At 42.9% G+C, this 19,125-nt stretch overlaps 1 protein-coding gene across 11 annotated transcripts in view; it reads right to left on the bottom strand.

Annotated features, from left to right (window-relative positions):
* Positions 1-3,437: 3,437 nt before the first annotated feature.
* The window catches only part of SLC20A2 (solute carrier family 20 member 2), a 114,082-nt gene continuing 98,394 nt past the window's right edge, over positions 3,438-19,125 (bottom strand). For 10 of the 11 annotated variants that reach the window (XM_020969575.2, XM_020969567.2, XM_020969571.2 and 7 more), the window contains 5 exons: positions 18,244-18,447; positions 15,858-16,449; positions 14,644-14,829; positions 13,965-14,049; positions 3,438-5,066 (listed from right to left, as the gene is read on the bottom strand). In XM_020969575.2, coding sequence (XP_020825234.1) covers positions 4,902-5,066; positions 13,965-14,049; positions 14,644-14,829; positions 15,858-16,449; positions 18,244-18,447 — 1,232 coding nt within the window. In that variant the 3' untranslated portion in view covers positions 3,438-4,901. Of the gene's footprint in view, positions 5,067-13,476; positions 13,562-13,964; positions 14,050-14,643; positions 14,830-15,857; positions 16,450-18,243; positions 18,448-19,125 lie in introns of all 11 variants that reach the window. The other variant, XM_020969576.2, reaches the window with a different exon arrangement.

Here is a 19,125-nt window from a genome sequence, read left to right on the forward strand (position 1 = left end):
ACAGAGGTATCAGGAAGAATTGTTCAGAAGGTGATCCTGGAAGGAAGCAAGGGACTCTGTGAGGCACAAGGGAGGTACAAGTGCATTCTAGGCTATTCATGGAGTTCAGACATGAAGTGTTATTTGGGAGGACAAAGAGAAGGCTAGTTTAGCTGGATCATAGAATATAGCAAGTAGGAGAGATGAGTTTGGAAAGACTGGTTGAGACCAGATTGTGAGGGGCTTTAAAAATCAAACAGAGGAGTTTCTATTTGGCACAGTGGACAGTGCCAGGCCTGCAATCAGAAAGACTCCTCTTCCAGGGTTCAAATCCAGCCTCAGACTCTTACTAGCTCTGTGACCGTGGGCAAGTCACTTGACCCTGGTTGCCTCAGTTTCCTCATCTGTACAAAGAGCTGGAGAAGAAAATGGCAAACCACTCCAGTATCTCTACCAAGAAAACCCTAAATGGAGTGACAAAGAGTAGGATACAACTGAAAACTTGAGCAATATAAGAGACAGTAGGTAGGCAACGGAATTTGGTTAGGTGACATAGCCAGATCTATGCTTAAGAAAAATCGCTCTGGCAGCTATGTGGAAGATGAATTGCAGTGGGGAACAGCCAGAGGCAGGCCGACCAAAAGAAGGCCTGAAAGTTGAGGTGAAACATTTATCCCTGTTAAATTACATCTTATTTTAGTGTATTGTTTGCTGCTTTGATTTTTTAGATTCTGACAAAGTCATCCCCTATGCTAGTTATATATGCCCTTCAACTATATATAATTTGCAAATCTGGATAAGCATGCCATTGACATTTTCATCCATGTGATGACCTCTATTTCTTTTCCCAATTTTCCAATTCTCTCCCTCCCTCTACCCTTCCCCCTTCCATTGAGAAAATAAGAAATTATATTACAGATATTATACATTATATATTATACATATAATATATATATTATATACCCATTATACATACGAAGATTGACATCAATTCTCTCTCACCTTTCTCTAGGTCTAGCAATTCAATTAGTCCCTAAATGGATCTAACTATTTCTTCAGCCCACATTTCTTCAGCTTCTCTACGAGGATATCATGAAATATTGTCAGATGCCTCTATAACCCTGTCAAAAGAAGGGAAATGAGCTAGTTTAGCATTTCTTGCTCTTGATAAACCCACGTTGGCTTGTAATGATCAATGCTTCCCTTCTAAGAAGTGTCCATCCTATGTGGACAAAAATATTTATAGTGGCTCTTTTCTGGGGGCAAAGGATTAGAAATTGAGGGGAAGTCCATCAATTGGAGATTGGCTGAACAAGTTATAGCATGCGATTATGATGAAACACTATTGTACTGTAAGAAATGATGAACAGGGTGATCTCAGAAAAACCTGAAAGACTTGCATGGGCTGATACAAAGTGAAATGTACTGTGTACAAAGTAACAGCAGTACTGTAAGATGATCAGCTGTGAATGACTTGGCTATTCTCAGCAATACAATGATCCAAGACAACTCTGGACTTACGATGGAAAATGCTATCCATCCCCAGAGAAACAACTGATGGTGTCTGAATATAGATTGCAGCATACTTTTTTAACTTTATTTTTTTTAGGTTTTTTTTTTGGTCTATGTTTTCTTTCACAACATGACTAATATGGAAATGTTTTTGCATGATGACACATGTATAACTGTATCAAATTGCTTGCCTTCTCAATGAGGGGGGTGGGGAGGGAGGAAGGGAGAGAATTTGGAACTCAAAGTTTTAAAAATGGAATGTTAAAAATTGTTTTCACATATACGAAATAAAAACAAGTAAAGCAAAAACAAGAAGTGTCCACAAACTATCTCTTTAATAATGTATTGTAGGAATTTGTCAAAGATTGTCATTGGCTTATAGTTTGAAGAATTCTATTTTTTGTTCTTTTTTTTTGGGGGGGGAGTATATGTGTATGTGCAGTATGTGTAGAAGTGAGGCCTTTTCTTTTTTTTTCCATAATGAGTTTGGAGGACTGGTGTTTTTTTTACCCTCTGAGATCTAGCATTGCTTGCTTACCGAGGTGGATATAATTTTTTTAAATTCCTAATTTATTTTGAATTATCAACAATCACTTTCACAAGCTTTGGAGTTTTAAATTTTTCTCCCTTTCTCTCCCTGCCTCCCTCCCCAAGGCAGCGTGCAATCTGATATAGGCTATACATATATATTCCTTTAAACATATTTTCACATTAGTGATGTCGTATGTAAGAATTAGAACCAATAGGAGGAACCACGAGGTGGATATAATTTGCAATGAACAGATTTCTGCCAATATCCTAATGCCCCTAGTAGGTGTATGAAGCTTCTGTCTGCTAGAAGGTCTCTTGGAGAAATCCAATTGCCAGACACTTCTCCCTTCTTCCTTTCTTTTTTCCTTCCTGGTCAGACACTTGTCTTACCTCTTTGGTGCGCTACTTTCTTCTTTTCTGGATTTGATCATCAAAATACACTGTACTGGACAACAAGCAAGTGCCTATTTTTGGAACTGAACTGAATTGTTCGATGGTGAAGGGGGAATTAAGATGGAATAGCTGGGACTCTCCCAGGTCCTTTGCTGCTGAGCTATATGTTTTAAAATTTAGTGGTTTTATTGCTACCAAACCATTTTTACCAAATAGGACCATGTCCCTATAGATAAGATGTTATGCAAAACATGAATTGGGAACAAGTCAGAATGTTTATTCTTTGGGTGCCTCCAGGGTGGCATATCACCAAGACCCTGAAAAACAGAAACTCGTACTGTGAACTAACAGTGTGGTAGTTAGAGTCAAGACAGGGCATTCCTGCTTTTGGTAGGGTGTGAAAAGGAGAAGTAAATTGTTGCCTAAAGGACTTGCTAACTCTCATCAATGGGCCAGCAAGGTGGCTCAGTAGATAGAACTGGGGCCTAGGGTCAGGAGGACCTGAGTTCAAATCCAGATGCAGACACTAGCTGTGTGACCCTGGGCAAGTCACTTAACCCTGTTTGCCTCAGTTTCCTTCTCTGTAAAATGAGCTAAAGAAGGAAATGGCAAAGCACTCCAGTATTTTTGCCAAGAAAACCTCAAAGGGCCACAAAGAGTTGGACATGACTGAAAATGACTGAAGAACAACAATACATAGTACATTTGAGATAATCATTACAGGGAAGGCTCTAGCATCAGAGCGGTTCAAGACAGATGCCCTGCAGAAAGGTGGGATTTTAGTTAGAACTTGAAGGAAGCTGGGGAAGCCCAGAGGGGGAGATAAGATGGAAGAGCATTCTAGGCTTGGGGCACAGTGGGCAAAAATGGATGGATTCAGATGGCATTATACAGGTATAAAATATTCCCATTAAAATTCATCCATACCACATGCGAACCCCAACCTCTGCACTCTCAAACAAAAAAGTAAGACAACATAAAGAAAATCCAATTTTAAGTTAAAAAAAAATTCCAATGAGCAGTATTTTCAGGGATCATTTTTATTATAAACTTAATATGGCTGATTAATGAAAAAATCACAATGAAGTACCAATAAAATGTCTGTCAATATCAAAAATTTAGCAGCATTTCAATAGTTCCTAAACATTAGTCAAGCTTTCTCCCTCCCTCACACCTACAAAAAACAACAGCTGAAGGACAGGGTAGGGTCCTGGTTTGATCAGCTCCTGTCCTCCAATATATGCCTTAAGCCAATGTACATTCTGATCAGTGACTGTTTTGACTAAAATCAAAACCAGAATTTCCTTCTTGAATTGGTAACTGAATAGTCAGTTCTCTAATGTCCCATCATAGCATATATAACACTTATTTCAAAGTCTGTGACTGGAGTTTCTTTGATGAGCTCATACGGGTAGGGAGAAGGGTTAGGGGGACCATTTGAAGTGCAGACCTGATCCTGCACCCTTTTATCACATTTCCTTAAAATTGTATGTTCTCTCTAATAAGCCACAGAACTCTAGAACACTCAAGAGCTTCCTGTTATGTGGTATACGGGCAAGGAAGGGGGAGAAGGGAAGGGAAGGTAGCGAGATCATCGATGCTGCATGGGAATGATGGGTACATCAGTCATGACAAACTACTTTGGGGCAGGGTCAAACATGATTGGTCTTGCCACATCCCGGTTTAAAATAGTGGAAACAAGGAAGGAGATAAATACAGTGTGAAAATGTAATACTGGCGAAATACTCCCCTGCTTCTTTGGTACTCTCTAAAACTCTCTGATCCAAAATGTATAAGGGAAATGCACCATTAAAAAGTTACAGTTTTAAGTATTTACAAAAGCAATTACAATATATTACACAATAATCAATACAGTATATGGACAAATTATGCATGAAAGCACTTGTGAACTTTTGTTCCAGTATCATTTCCATAGCACAGAGACCATTACAGACCTACATACAGTGTTTTCAAATGTGTGTTATATAGCCTGTACCTCATTTATCTTACAAACGGGGGAAAAAAGCATTTCCCAATCTACAATTGCCTTGAAAAGGCTTTTTAAAACCGCCACAGAAATAACTATATACAGATTTATTGGATAATTCTAGACAATCCTCTCCACCCCAACTCTGAATATATTTGCAGTAGTAGTGCTTCCTACTCTATGTAGATAGTATGTATTTAATATATAAGTAACAGCATCACGTGTTATATCACCAATTGAGCACACGTTTTTATAGACAGTAGTTAAGTTAGATGACGGAAGCTGGGGTCCTGCCGCTTGGGCGGATAGTGTAGTGACTGGGGTCACTGTCTGTACTCCGGGATACAGTGAAGCTGGTGGCTTAGAGCGAGCATGTATGTGCGTGCCATAGACGTGTGTGCCATGTGTGTGCCAGGAAGAGCCAGCCACACTGTGTCACACCCATACACACACTGGACTCTCCCTTTACTGATGTATGTGTTTATATCTTGGTGCCCCTTCACACATATGGCAGGATGCCATACATTAAGATGGCCATCACCGCGGCGCTGAATAAACCAGCCACTGGGACAGTCACAAACCAGGCCACAAAGATGTTCCGGAAGAGATGCCAGTCGACGGCCTTTCGTGAACGGATCCAGCCCACTGCTACCACGGAGCCGACCTGGAGGGATGTGAGTGTTTACAAGTGAAAACATGGTCTGGCAAAGCAAGAAAAGGGTTTTACAATCAACTAATGCCAGCTTGCTGATACCGTGGCTGACCTGAGAGATGAACAAGTCCCAGGACAACGGGTGAAATTATTCCTTCAGCTTACCACTGCCCATGTCTCTAAGCTGGGCACCAGTTGGCAGTCCCGTCTGCTCCCTTGCCACTGTTTGGATCCAGGGGAGTTTAAGTAATTAAATGTTTCCTATTATAAAGTCAATGCAATGTGAAAACCAAAGAAAACATCTTTGTTTGAAGTCCTTACAGGTCTGATCAGGTGTCCCTTTCCCCTCCACAGGATCCTGCCCATTGTAACATCTGCATTTTTAGGCAAGCATACTATTTACTTAAGTCCCTTCCATATATTTGGTAACAATTCTGAAGTAAAACACTCATTGACACAAACATTGCCATTATGTGAGGCATGACTGCCAATTTCTGCATCTCCTACTAGAGACACATGGACATTATAAATCCCCAAATGCCTTAGCTATCTTCTAAACACCTGCTTCTGATTTTCTAGTGGTTTAGGGGTTGAATTTTAACAAGCAAACTTTGCTTCGGGGTCTCTGGACACAGTCATAAAGTGGAAAAATATGAAATTATTAAAAAGCAATGTTATTGAAGAACACAACTAACCCATGACTTAGAATGGGTCTCGACCTTCAAAGACAGCCCCAAACGACAGGCTACTTGAATAGCACCATGGCACACTGCGATGCCTCCCTAAAGCATACCTGGGCTCTGCTGATTGCCTAAATCAAACTGAGTGCCAGTAAAGGCATACTAGCTAATCATCCAGATGATAACACTCAGAATAGGAAGGGCTGTTGTGATGTTGCCAGAATCTAAAGACCAGATGTACCTACATGAAGGGAAACACTTAGAATTTTATCTGGATACAAGTGATGGAGACAACTGTGGTCCGTTGAAAGAGAGCTAAGCCAGTGTTCTACCCACTGTAAACTGTGATTAACCTCTGCTTCTGCACGTCTTCAGCCGTGGTAGTGTCACATAAAGTCCACTTCCTCTTTGGAAGACAGAGTCCAAGGGTTTTTGATGACTCAATTATCTTTCACCTTCAGTTTCCTTATCTGTAAAAGGGGGACAGCTGGATTTGCCTACCTCCTAGGATTGTTGTGAGGATGAAATAATGAGGTGCCATGCTTAGGATTTATAAATGAACGTTTTTATCCCCTATCATTAACAACTGATTTTCGTAATGGTGACCCTGACACTGCAGAATCTCAAGGGCTGCCTCATGGTCAGTGTCACGTCAGCATTAGCGACACAGACTTAGAGATGGAAGGTCAGTGGAGGTCATCTAGCCCAGCCACCCCATTTGGCACAGATATCATGGGGCAGAGCTGGGATTCAAATCCAAGTCTTCTGACTGGCTCCAGCAGCCTTTCCATTGTACCCCATGAATGTCATATGCACTGATAACTGAGATTCTGATGAACTCTGATGAACCTATTCTTGGACTGTCAATTGTTTTTCAGTTGTGTCTGACTCTCTGTGACCCCATTTGGGGTTTTCTTGGCAAAGATACTGGAGTGGTTTGCCATTTCCTTCTCCAGGTAATTTTACAGATGAGGAAACTGAGGCAAACAGGATTAGTGACCTGACCAGGGTCACAAACCTAGGAAGTGTCTGAGGCCAGATTTGAACTCAGGAACATGACTCTTCCTGACTGCAGGCCTGGAGTCCTATCCACTGCCTGTTTCTGGACTACAGAAGGGATTACGGTAATTTTTTTTTTAAATTTCCCATTTGTGGAGAATAGTTTGAGAGGTCCCCCCTAGTATAATACTTTCAGTTTTTCAGTGCAAACAGTAAAGAAAGCCTCAAAGTAGGTAGGAATGGGAATGGGCGGCTGGGCCTTGGGGCGGAAGGCAGTCTGAATTCTGAACCCTCCCACCAGGGGGGTTTCCTGCATATGTTCCATACCGATTGTTCTCTCCAGTAAATGAGAAATCACACTTTACCCTTAATTGGGAAGTTATAAAGGGATAAACAGAGAACAAGGTCTCTACCCAGGAGGAAAAATCACAATAGTGATTCTTCCCTTAATCAAAACTCAAATTCTTTAGCAGGATCAAATATTTTCCATTTGTCTGCCCAGTTTCTGGGTTAATTTGAATGCGCTTTCTCGGCAAACCCCACCAGCAGGGGAAAAGAACCTCAGCTAATTAATGAACTGAGAACATTCTAACCGTGGCTTTTGAAATTCCCTACACCTGGCAAACAACTCTTTTCCAGTAACACTAATTCTTCTGCTGGCTCTGTTCTACAGGTGAAGTGGGATTCTCTGTAATCACTCAGTGAATCTTGAGGAGGAAGCGCTGGGGTGCAGAGAGAGAGAAGGGGGGAGCCTAAGGAGCAGAAGAGCTGGGATCTGGTGCTAATGATACACACTGGCTGCGCATCCCTGGCCAGGGGATGTCTGTGTTTTCACTGGAAGAGTATAGAAAACACGGGTCTGGGACAAAAAAGGGGGGATGGGGTAGAGTTTCAGTGGACAGTGTGCTGGTCACGGCATCAGGAAGACCAGAATCTAATTCCTGCCTCAGACACTTCTTGGTTGTGTGATGCTGGGCAAGTCACTAAACCTCCTTCTCCGTCAGGTATAAAATGAGTACCTCTCTCCTATAAAATAGCCCCTACCTCCCGGGGTTATTGAGATGAAATGGGCTCGTGAACATGAAGTGCTTTGCCAACTGGAAAGTGCTCTATAAACACTAGTGAAGGGCATTATTATTACTTTTATGAAGAAAACCTACGTAACTCTGGGCTGGAACTTCTACGTGCCTCAGGTAGGTCAGAGAGGACTTATCCGCTCAGTCACAGTAGGGTCATGCAGAATGGAAAACCAAATCAAATAGCTTCCTTTCAATCATCCAGACTGGCTGTCTGGAGTCAAGACTACTCCAGCTGAGAGATGCCTCGTGCTGTTCTGAACAATCCACACTCATAATGGAGACAAGAACTCACATAGTGCTTTAGGGTTTATAAAATACGTTCCTTTACACAGCTGTCAGATGAGAAATACAAACAGTGGATAATCCAAAATCTGCACCGTCTGGAAGTAATTGGGTCTAAATTTGTATCAGAGAGCTCACAAACATAGTAGCTGTGACCACATCATTAGTCAGCTATCTAAAGAAAGGATCATTAGCAAATCAGTGAACTTTGCTTCTGTGAACATTTCTATTTTCAAGGCTAACTGCCTGTTTAAAATTTTCCTGCTTTGATCAGAGGTAAACTGATGTGTCTGATGGGCTTAGCTCCTTGGTAATGAGATGCATAATTTTAAAAATGTGAAAAGCAGGAAGTTAACAGACAAGGGTTCAAGTCCTGCCTGTCAGACTGTAAACTCCTTGAGGGCAGGAAATGGCTTTGGCCACTTTCTGTGACCCTAGAGCTTAGTACAGTTCCTGGGGCACACAGGAGCAGCTGAATAAATGTTTACTGATTGACCAATTGCCTCTGCCACTAACTGGAAGTGTGACCATGGGCAAATCACGTCCCCCTGACCCTGTACCTAGTTTCCTGACCAATAAAAACTGGAGGGTTACACTAGGTGACCTCTCTAAGCTGACCGTGTGGGAGAACCCACACAGTAACGAGTGGCTATTTGCTAGTGGCCACCAGGAACTCTCACAGACACAGCTACGTGAAGAAGAGAACACACTTAGCAACCTGGCTGGGGGACTGGACCTGGGGTAAGGCTTGTCGTGAGGAACAGTGTGTGTTGTAAATGCCTGCAAACCTTAAATGGCGGTGTAAAAGGCAGTTTAAATGATTATTATTTTTACTGTCTTTTATCCTTTGGTGCACATTTTGCCATCTGTAGAGTAGGGAGAAGCTGCACCGACACTGAGGAGAGCCGGCACCTGGGTGTCCTTTTCTAGCTCTCCAGGTCTTGATTTTCTGTGGCAAAGGAGAAGAGTGTGCCTGAATGGAATACATTGATAATTCCAAAAGCTCATTTTCATTCTTCACTGCAATCTTCTCTCTGAAAAATCTTTGCAAGCAGCTGCAAAGAGCAATGGTAACACCTGGTGCCCTGCCCTGAGTTTCACCGCCTCGTCCCACCAGCATCAACCACATTCTAACGTGATGCTCCAATGAGATAATGTATGTAAAGGGCTTTGTAGACGTTCAAAAAACAGGGGTAGGGAACATGTGGCCCTCTAGGTCCTCAAGTGCCCTCTTTGACTGAATCCAAACTTCACAGAACAAATCCCCTTAACAAAAGACTTGTTCTGAGGACTCGGTCAAAAGGCCACACCTGAGGACCTAGAGTTCTCCACCCTTCCCCTATGGTGTCAGCTAATAATAAAGATAAGCACCTTGACAAAAGTGATAGGGAATTAGTGACAACTAGCTGGAGATATGAATAATAAAACCCCACCTTCCTACCCTTTTCCTGGTCTGCCCAGTGCCTGACCATGTGTGGTATGTAGTAGATGCCCACCCTGTGTGCATGTTTCTGCTTTACCAATGCTAGTGCTGAAGCTCCTGAGAGGGAGAGACTTAACACAAATCATACAGCTAGCCAGTGTCTAGGCCAGGATCTGAACCCAGGCCAGGCACTGCGACTTCCAACTGTCAGGCTCCTTCCCCTACACCATGTCTGCTATTTTCTCAAACAACATGTGTAGAACCATCTCTACACAACCATTTAGGACAAACCAGAAAAACTCTCAAGGAGGTTTCATTATCATTTATGATTTACAATGTGCCATCAGAAACAGCTAACTGCTTTGGGATTCATGATTTTGCTTCCATAGGGCCTGATTCTTCATTCCATCCTCCACTCTCACATATTTCAGCCCACATGTTCCTCTCAGGGTTCTAGGCATGCAGAAGAAATATGTGGTGGATGCCATCTGACTTAGGGAGTGACTGGACACTGTCAATCTATGCCTGAAGCTCTGACTCACAGGCATATTTTATGTAGCAGAGTCCTTTCTCATTCAAAGGTAAGGATGGTACCGACTCATCATCCAGGAATGTCTCTTGACATTTTTCTTTGGAGGGCGGACGGCAGATCTGCTTTCCCTATTTCCTTGCCCACAAATGGTGCCAAGAGAAGCTGACTCCTTCTTCTTCTTCCCTTCCAACCCCATCCCTGGCAGTACCCAAAATGAAAGCTCTTGGGTCACACCCAGGAACACGGGCACTTCTTCATTAGCAGGAGCATTCTGAACCACGTGATGAACTTTTCTCATAGGCCTCCTTTGAGCTGGATTAAGAAATTCTTGGGAGATACTTGAGAAATTTGGGAGTACTCACATTACTGGTAATAATTAAACCATATATCATAAGGCAAACAATGCCTCTCTTTCTAAATTTTGATGCTACAGGAACATAGTAAAACTATGAAACATGAGTTTGTGTCTGAAGGCTGCTTCATTTCATTGCTCCCCTTGGGGCTGTCTTGCCCTCCTGCCTGTGGTCCCTGCCCCCATTCCCCAATAGGAAGGCACAAGTCCCCCAGGGGTGCACTTTTGTAGGACCTCACTCTCTCTCAAGTTATTTTACACCCCTAAGGTTATCTTTGTATGTGTTTTGTATAGATCCATGTGGGGGATGATAGGGGATCTCCCCACTCCCACCTCCATCTGCTGGACATGCAGGGGTTCTGGTTTTCATGGGGAAAGGTGTTCTGGTTCTCTAAACACACATACGATATCTCTATAGACTCGCAGTCTCTCCATGAGAATGTAAATTCCATTAGGTAAAGTACTGTTTCTTTTCTGTTTTTGTATTCCCTGGGAAGTGCACTTAGTAAATGTTTGACTGATAAAAATTTAAATTAAAATTTCCTTTCCAGATTATGTTTTCTAAGGGCTTACATTCATTAGTCAGATTATTCCTCGTAGGTGACAGAATGTCTTAACCCACACTACTAATGGTAGGCATTTCAGGAACAGCGGAAGGCTAATATGAAAAATAAATATTTGGTCTCCAGGAACAGTTCTCAAGTGTAGGTCTAATGATGCTTTAGTACTTAAAAAAAAAAAAAAAGGGAAAACCTGTGATTCCACCGGCATGAGTACTCCATGACTTACTGCTTTTTTCCCCCCACAAATTTCTCTGTCCAAAACTATTCATGCCCTGTTGGCCACTCTTCTGCTGACCTTTCTCCCTGCGCTGGTCACTGGTTGGCAGGCACACAGTCCATCACTGGGGCCACCCTGAAAGGCTTTCTAGCCTGGTACACTTGGCAGAGTTTCTCACACCTTGGCAGAAGTGGTCAGGCTCACCTCCAGCAGAACAGGAATTTAAGGGAGGGGTCTACAGAGTGAGTTAATCATAATATAACGTTTCAGAAGCAAAGAGAATTGCTTCTTTATTGAAGCCTGAACACCTAATTAGGTTTTCTAGGCACTGCTCTACCATGATTTATATACTAATATGAATCTGATATTCATATTCTTCTAGCTCTGGAGTTCTCATCTTGTGTCACAGATACCCTTTTGGCAGTCAGTCTGATGAAGTCCTTATCAAAACAAAATTTTTATAGGCATAAAATAAAACACATACAGTTGCAAAGGAAACCAATTATACTAAAATACAGTTACCAAAAAAATTTTTTCCAAAAAAGTCACAGGCTCCATATGGTTCCAAGACAACCATTACTTTCTAAAACATCCTTCATTTCTGATACGCTTATGGCTGGGGAAATGCTGAGATGTTTATGTAGGTAAGAGGAATCGGCACCTACTATACAGACGATGTTTGAAGGATATTTTAAAATAAAATAGCTTATACACTTGTTACTGGTTGTCCCAAATCTAGCTGAGGTTTACAAATCTCAGGACAAATTCTTTATCTATATTAAACCTAAATATATTATTCTAGCATAAATACATTGCTAATAGCTCCTTTTCATTACCATTGAAGTTCACTGACTGACTTGTAGAAAATTATACTTTAAGACAAAATGTTGGAGTTTGTTATTCATATGTAGGTTGTATATTTTAGTTTCTAAGTAGTTTACATCTGGGATACTGGTGGTATCAGCAAGATTGGCATTACTTATTATTAAATCCTGTTGTAGGATTTAATTATTATATTAAAAACAATATAACAAGTTAGTTTGTTAATAAACATTCTGATGAATGAAAAGTTAGGAAAGCAGTTAGCAAACTAGAGAAACTAAAGAAATAATCTGCAATATTTCTTCAAGAGATTTCTTTAGTTGCTTTGAAACAGTTTGATTTCATTAGGATTGCTCCTTATATAGCGTCTATGTTCATTCATAAGCCAATAATACTTCCCTCCTCTCCAACCCGTTAAAAAAAGTATTTTTTAGGAAAGGAATGTAGTTGGTAACATGCACTTCTAACACACATTAAGATACAATTTTTAAAAGCCCAACAGTTATTTGTGACCCACAGCTGGTTTGGAAAGGCCAGCCTTTCCTTAACTATCCATGTGAACCTGGCTGTGTCACTGCTCTGGGCCTCACTTTCTCATCTGTAAAATGAAGTGTTGGTCCAGAAGATCTCAAATGTTCTAAGTCCTATGATCCTAGAGCTGAAAAAATGTTCACTTCTAATGACAGGGACAGAATGATTCCCTCTAAAGGGTATTTTAAAAAATCACTCCCCCCTCACCCCCCTTAAGCTAGGGAGGAATTTCTATACTTTATGGTGAAAAAAAAATCCTCTCCCTACTGCTGCTTAATCTTTTATACACCAAGTGAGGGTCCTAGGTTAGTCTTAAATATTAATTATGACCAATTTAGAACCTTCCCTCAGCAACGCTATGTAATTTTATTAGAAAATCACTTCTAGTCCATTCTCTTTAGATGGAGCCCACAGCATCTGTAGGTGAATTCAGAAGCATCTAGGATAATTGGGAAGTATTTTTTAATTTGTGGAGTCTGAATAATAATGGTGGGCATTTCTGGATGTATCCCAATGTGTTTGGCATTTTCTTGGTAACCCCTTCATTTATCTACTATGACAGGAATTATCCTTTGCGTTCTTTTGAGTAAGAAGCTCACTCACATCTAGGTAAATAGAGATCATGGAGTGCAATTATCATCATCCTCATTTCCTACAGAAGAGGAGACTGAGGTTCAAGGGGCATGTCTTGCCCAGAGTCATAAGGTTAGTGTTGGTGCCAGGTTCTGAACCCAGCACTGCTGACTCCAAGACCAATGGTCTTTCCCACTACCCCACACTGCTGGTGGTCAACTTCATAACTAACTTGTAAACCGGAAGTGACCATAAGACATGGTGGTCCCTTTGAGGGCTACCTAAAGAAAGCAAACTGAAACAACTGTTTATTTCAATTTCATTTGGATGATTGATTTTAGCTCAATTTCCTCTATCAACTCCCAATACCTTGCAGTGAGTGGAGCTGATTGGAATGCCCCCATTTGAGGCTAATAGCACGGTTAGCGCACACATTACTTCAATGCAAAATCCACTGTGGAAACAATGAAAGAAAAAGAAGAGAAAGGACAAATGGAGAATCTGCCGCCCAGATTTGATGAGGGGAAGCCCTTGCCATGCGTGCATGCATCAAGGAAGCGGAGATGTCCCAGCTGCTGAACAGGAAGTGAGAGCTCGGGGCCAAGCCCAAGTGGCACAGCCGGGAAAAGGCTGCACCATCCACTTCCGAGTGTTCTAGAAAACACAGGCTACTCTCGATGGGAGGCAGCCATTGTCAACAAAGCTGGGCAGGCGCCTGTTTCAAAAAGAGCGAAGCTACATACAGGCATCAACTTTCCCCACCTTCCCTTTGCCACTCGAAACTGACCGTGGCAGCCCGAGGACTGAAGTCCAGTGGGACCCCCCGCCTGGACTGCAGTCGCTTGGCAGACGCATACCTTGCAGTGTGTAGTACTGACAGGAAGTCCAACATTGGAAGCTATCACAACTGTGAACGCCGAAGCCAATTCAATAGTGAATCCACTGCAGGGGGCATAAGAAAACACTGCACAGTCATTCTTTGTATCAGTCCTAAGTGACACCGGACAGGGTGCCAGAGTCTTACCAGAATACTCTTTGGTTCAATTGTTTACTGCTGACTGTCCCAGAATCACATTAACAGAAGAAGGGTCTGCTGAATGGAAGCAATGCACACTCATGAATCTGCATCAGCGTGGGGGGAGCTTCCGATCTAGCCTTTCTACTCTGAAAACCATGAATTCATTGGAGCAAACTGTTAGAAGCCACAGGAGCGTGACAAACACAAATAAGGGAGACTTTTTCAATCTTTGGAGGAGTCCTGGTGCTCAGGAATTGTTATCTTCTCCCTTAATAGATCTGTACTTATTAGGAAACCAGTGGACTCCTCAGCTCACAGGGGTTTCTGTAAACCAGATATCTATCAGGACCTTTATTAAAATCGTCAAGGAAAAAGAAATTTATAATTAGAAATAAAAGGAAAATGAAAACCTCTCACATGGTCAACATTCATTCATTCATTCATTCATTCATTCATCGGTTTGTAAATGGTCACCACATTACCGGCTGAGTCACTCACACTGATAACTTGGCACTCACCTGGATGGGGTGATTGGAGTGAGGTCTTTCCCCATTGTCTGGATAACTCTTCTCCCCCAAACCCAGAGACCTGCACAAATTCCAACTCCTCCATAGAACAGCAACCAGACTGGAGTAACTGCTTCTTGTAGTACCCCACCTTGTTGGTAAATAAGCCAGAGAGCTACCAGAGGGCCAATTGCATTACTAGGAGGGGAAAAAAACAATCATCATACACATAAGTTGTATGTGTATACCTCTTCAACCTCATTTCCTAGTCCTACAGTTCACTTTCTAGTGTTTCAGGCCTATCTAAAATAATATTTACTCTTGTAGGGATGATAAATAAAATGATTTTTTTTTGGCTAGGCAATGGGGTGAAGTGACTTGCCCAGGGTCATACAGCTAGCAAGTGTCAAGTGTCTGAGGCCAGACATTTTTTTTTAAAGAAGGCAAACTAGTTATAAAAAGGGGTCATTTTGTTTTAACGAAACTATAGACACAGAAACTAAGAAATGACAGAAGCCACCAAGCCCCAGACATTCTTCCTTCACCATGTCCCTTACAGCTTTCCCTTCCTTTCTATCCCCACTGCGACCACCCAAATTTAGGTCTTAGCACCTGTGGCCATTGCTTCTTAACTAGACTCTACTTCTCAGTTTCTCTGTCCTCCCACTAAAGCTGCCCACCACTGTAAGGTTAATGTTCTTTCGCCATCAGTTGCTTCCCACTACCCACAGGATAAAACCTAACACCTCAGCCCTCCCACCCAGTATCTCTTACTAGCTTTCTTTCCCACTACTCTCTCCTATGCACCCCTCCTTGCAACCTCCACGCCTCTGCTCACCGCCACCCTGGACCCTTACCTGGATCCCTTAGCATGCCTGGCTTCCTTTCAGGCACCTCCTCCTATAGGAGGTGATTTCTGACCCTCTCCCCACCCCCACAGCCTCTCCCTCTTCCTTTATCCTACACCGCCTTCCTCCAGCGAGATCTTGGAGGGGAGGAATGTTTGATTTCTAGCCTCAAGGTTAAGTCCAGGGCCTGGGCTCAGAATCTCCCCTGAGCTGAGCTGAACTAGAGAATCTGAACACAGACATCCATGCTGCTTTTAGTCCTGACTGTCTTTCTGCTTCAGACCAGAAGCCTGGTGGCAAGCGCACAGACCCCAGTGCAGGCAGGCAGGCTCTGGTGCAGCCCGGGGGATGGGTCGGCGTGCCCCCTCTTACACTCACCTCACATCGTTGCCTCCATGGGCAAAGGAGCCGAAGCAGGCGGTGAGGACCTGCAGGAAATGGAAGAGCAGGTGCACTTCGGCCGTGTCCTTCTCCTCCTTCTCCTCTTCGCCGGGGTCCTCGAGGGGCTGGTTGGGGTCGGCGAGCTCCGAGGCCAGCCTCATCTCCACACCACCTTCCTCGGCCTCTATCTCGGCCTCGGCCACGGCGTTGCAGTAGCTGGAGTAGCTGTCGTAGCGGAGCCTCTTCTTAGAGTAGGACACGGCATCGCTCACGAGCTTTTCGCTGTCTTCTGGCGCGGAGGAAGAGTCGGCGGCTTTGAAGGCCGAGTGCACCGGCATCCCGCAGATGGCCGCGGTGTAGCACGTGTAGCTATTGTTGCGGCGAAGCAACTTGTAATTACTTTCTTGCGAGGGCTTCTCGTCAGGCCCCTTGTCAAGGTGGATTTTGTGCAGCAAGTCTTTATAGAGCCCCGAGTCTTTGTGTACAGTGTGATAGACATGTCCGTCGCTTCTCATCTGACTGTCAAACCCAAACGTGCCATTGGACACGGGCGACTTCACGGAGCCATGGGTCATGGAAAGCGCTCTTCCTGAAAGGGTCAAGAAGAACTCTCATTCTGTGCCGAATATAAGCAAACCCCAGAAACTTCTAAATTACAAAAGCATGAAATAATTATGTTTTTAAAAGTACATCAAGTTCCCTTTAAAAAAAAAAAAGGATGCTTCAGGAACCACTGCACTGTGTCCACAGACTAAAGAGGACTGGTAGGTTTGGTGGCACTTGACATCCATGGGGAGAAAACCCAATGACCATGACCTTTACCCTGTTTCCCACTCTGGTGCCTGGATTTTCTCCCCTGCACGTATTTACCAACCTGCTGCGCTGCTCTGCCCTCACTCCCACCCCATCTTACCCAGGCGGTTTTACTTAGATGAGAGGAACCATTCCAGAAGTAGTCCAGTCCTTGGTCTCACCCCAATAAGTCTCAGGGATCCCTGGGAGGCTAAATTTGCCAGCTTTCATTCGGATCTCAGGTTCTCCTCATCTCCTTACTCACATTTTCAGCATTTACACATAGACATCTGAGGACACACGTTTCATTGCCGGATCTTGTCTCCTGTGAATTTCTGGGCCCTTTACCCCTCTTCTTTTTTCTACACTGTAGCTGCTCCCTTGGGTATTTAGCTGGGTGGGTTTATGTGGGTAATTTTCTCCCTAACCCTTCCTTTTCAGTTTGAAAACCTTTTGACTAGACTTGTCCAGGCAAATGCATTTTTCACCAGCCCTTGTTAGGTGTACTCTATGTTTAGCCATGGCTCCTTCATCCTTTTATTTTAAGCTATGGCCCAGCAGTTATGTGTTACTGAAAAGTCTGATCAGCACAGCAAAAGGAGATACTTTTTCACATTTAAGTGACACAGACATTTTACATTCTTTGGGTCAAACTAGTTCTTGACTCTCTCGGTCCCAAGACAGTAACTTTGGAAAGCTGCCCTAGGGACATCCTTCAGCAAGGCCCATGAGGGCCTGGGGAGCTGTGTCCTTGCCTGTCATCCCCAGAGACAGTTGGGAAAAGAATGGTTCTGGTTTTTGACTAGGTGCGATGTTATTTGTCTACCCCATACCTCCAAATACTGGAGGGAAGCCAGCCAAAGGTTCATGAGGAGGATGTACAGAGGAGGATGACAGAGACACAACTCAGCCGGGAATTTCCCTTCATCATGGAAAAACGAGGACTGTTGGATGGAGCACCTTAAATCAGTGGTTTACGCACCAATATTCTTATGGCTGCAGCATAATCTGACTGATGTGGGTAACTCCTTTCACAGATACAGACTGCAACCAGCTCACATACTGAAGCCGTCAGTGGCATTTCTAGAAATGGGGGGCACCCAACCAGAATGAGCAGACTGTGCCCTTTGCTCTTTTGTTCAACTCTCCCTCTGCTAGGCAGGGGCAACCTGGATCTAATTTATGCTTATGGAAAAAAATAAAAGCAGTCCCCGGTAAAGGCTGTCTCTTCTGTTCAGATGCTCCCTTGCTGTGATTCTAGCCACACTTTCCTACACATATTTAATTCTTAAAAACAGCTCCTAATGAGTCACTCCTGCAAGTGAAGAAAACACACATGGCTACCGTGGGTATCATATGGAAGTATACATTGTGTGGCATGGCAGTCTTTGATAACACGACTGGCACAGATCCTTTGGAAGCGGATTCTATCTGTGTTGGGGGAATACCCCCACCCCACCCCAAACACACTCTTAGCCACAGTCCTGCACCTCTGCTTGCTGGCCTGCTCTCCTGAGGATTCTTCTGCCTCTAGATTTGGTAGATGTTGAACTTTAGGGAAGCCATGAAGTGCATCAATGAAACCCCTTACCATAGGGCACTCGCGAGTGGCTTCCATTCACTGTGCCTTCAGACACTCCAGGGGCTTCGGGGGCCGAGCCAGTGAGGGGAACGGTGCTGTCATCACTTGTCTTGGCACCAGGGAGTTCCTTAAATACCGGGGACTCTGCTTCTTGGATTTTATGGAGACTTTCATTAGATACTCTTGACAAGGCACCCTCTTTCTTTAATTTGCCTAAAAAACAGTTAAAACTATAACTTAACCCTTCATAAAGCAAAAAGATCTTCATAAATAAAAAATAATTAACATTTACAGATATGACTTTAAAGTTTGAAAAGTTCTTTGCACACATTATTTCATCTGAGCCTCACAAACAACTCACAACAAAGGTAGGTGTGGCTGTTATCCCCATTTTACAGATGAAGAAACTAAGACTGAGAAATTAGATGACTTGCCCAGGGTCAAAGAGTTAGTAAAGTATCACTCTGAGTAAAAGCTGAGTAAAATTCAGCTCTTCCTAACTCCAAGTCCAGTGTGCTGGACATCCACTATTCCAAGTTGCCTTTAGCCAGATAATGATTCTGACTAGTACTTAAATGTAATTTTACTTTTAAAAATAATATTTTATTTTTTCCCAATTACATATAAAGACAATTTTTAATAGTCATTTAAAAAAATCATGTTCTAAATTTTCTCCCTTCCTTCTTTAGCTCCTTCCCTCCCTGACATAGTAATTTGGTATAGGTTATACATATATAATCATGCAAAACATTTAAATGTAATTTTTAAAAGTGCTCAGTAGTGTTCACACCACAATATGTTTAAAATATGTTTTAAACTGGAGTATGTTTAGTACCTCCTTTGGAGGCCAAGAAAACATTAGCTGTATCTAGATAGGGAAAATGAAGTGTG

The sequence above is a fragment of the Phascolarctos cinereus genome, unplaced genomic scaffold (genome assembly GCF_003287225.1).
Source record: "Phascolarctos cinereus isolate Bilbo 61053 unplaced genomic scaffold, phaCin_HiC Scaffold_2;HRSCAF=192, whole genome shotgun sequence".
NCBI classification, from domain to species: Eukaryota; Metazoa; Chordata; class Mammalia; order Diprotodontia; family Phascolarctidae; genus Phascolarctos; species Phascolarctos cinereus.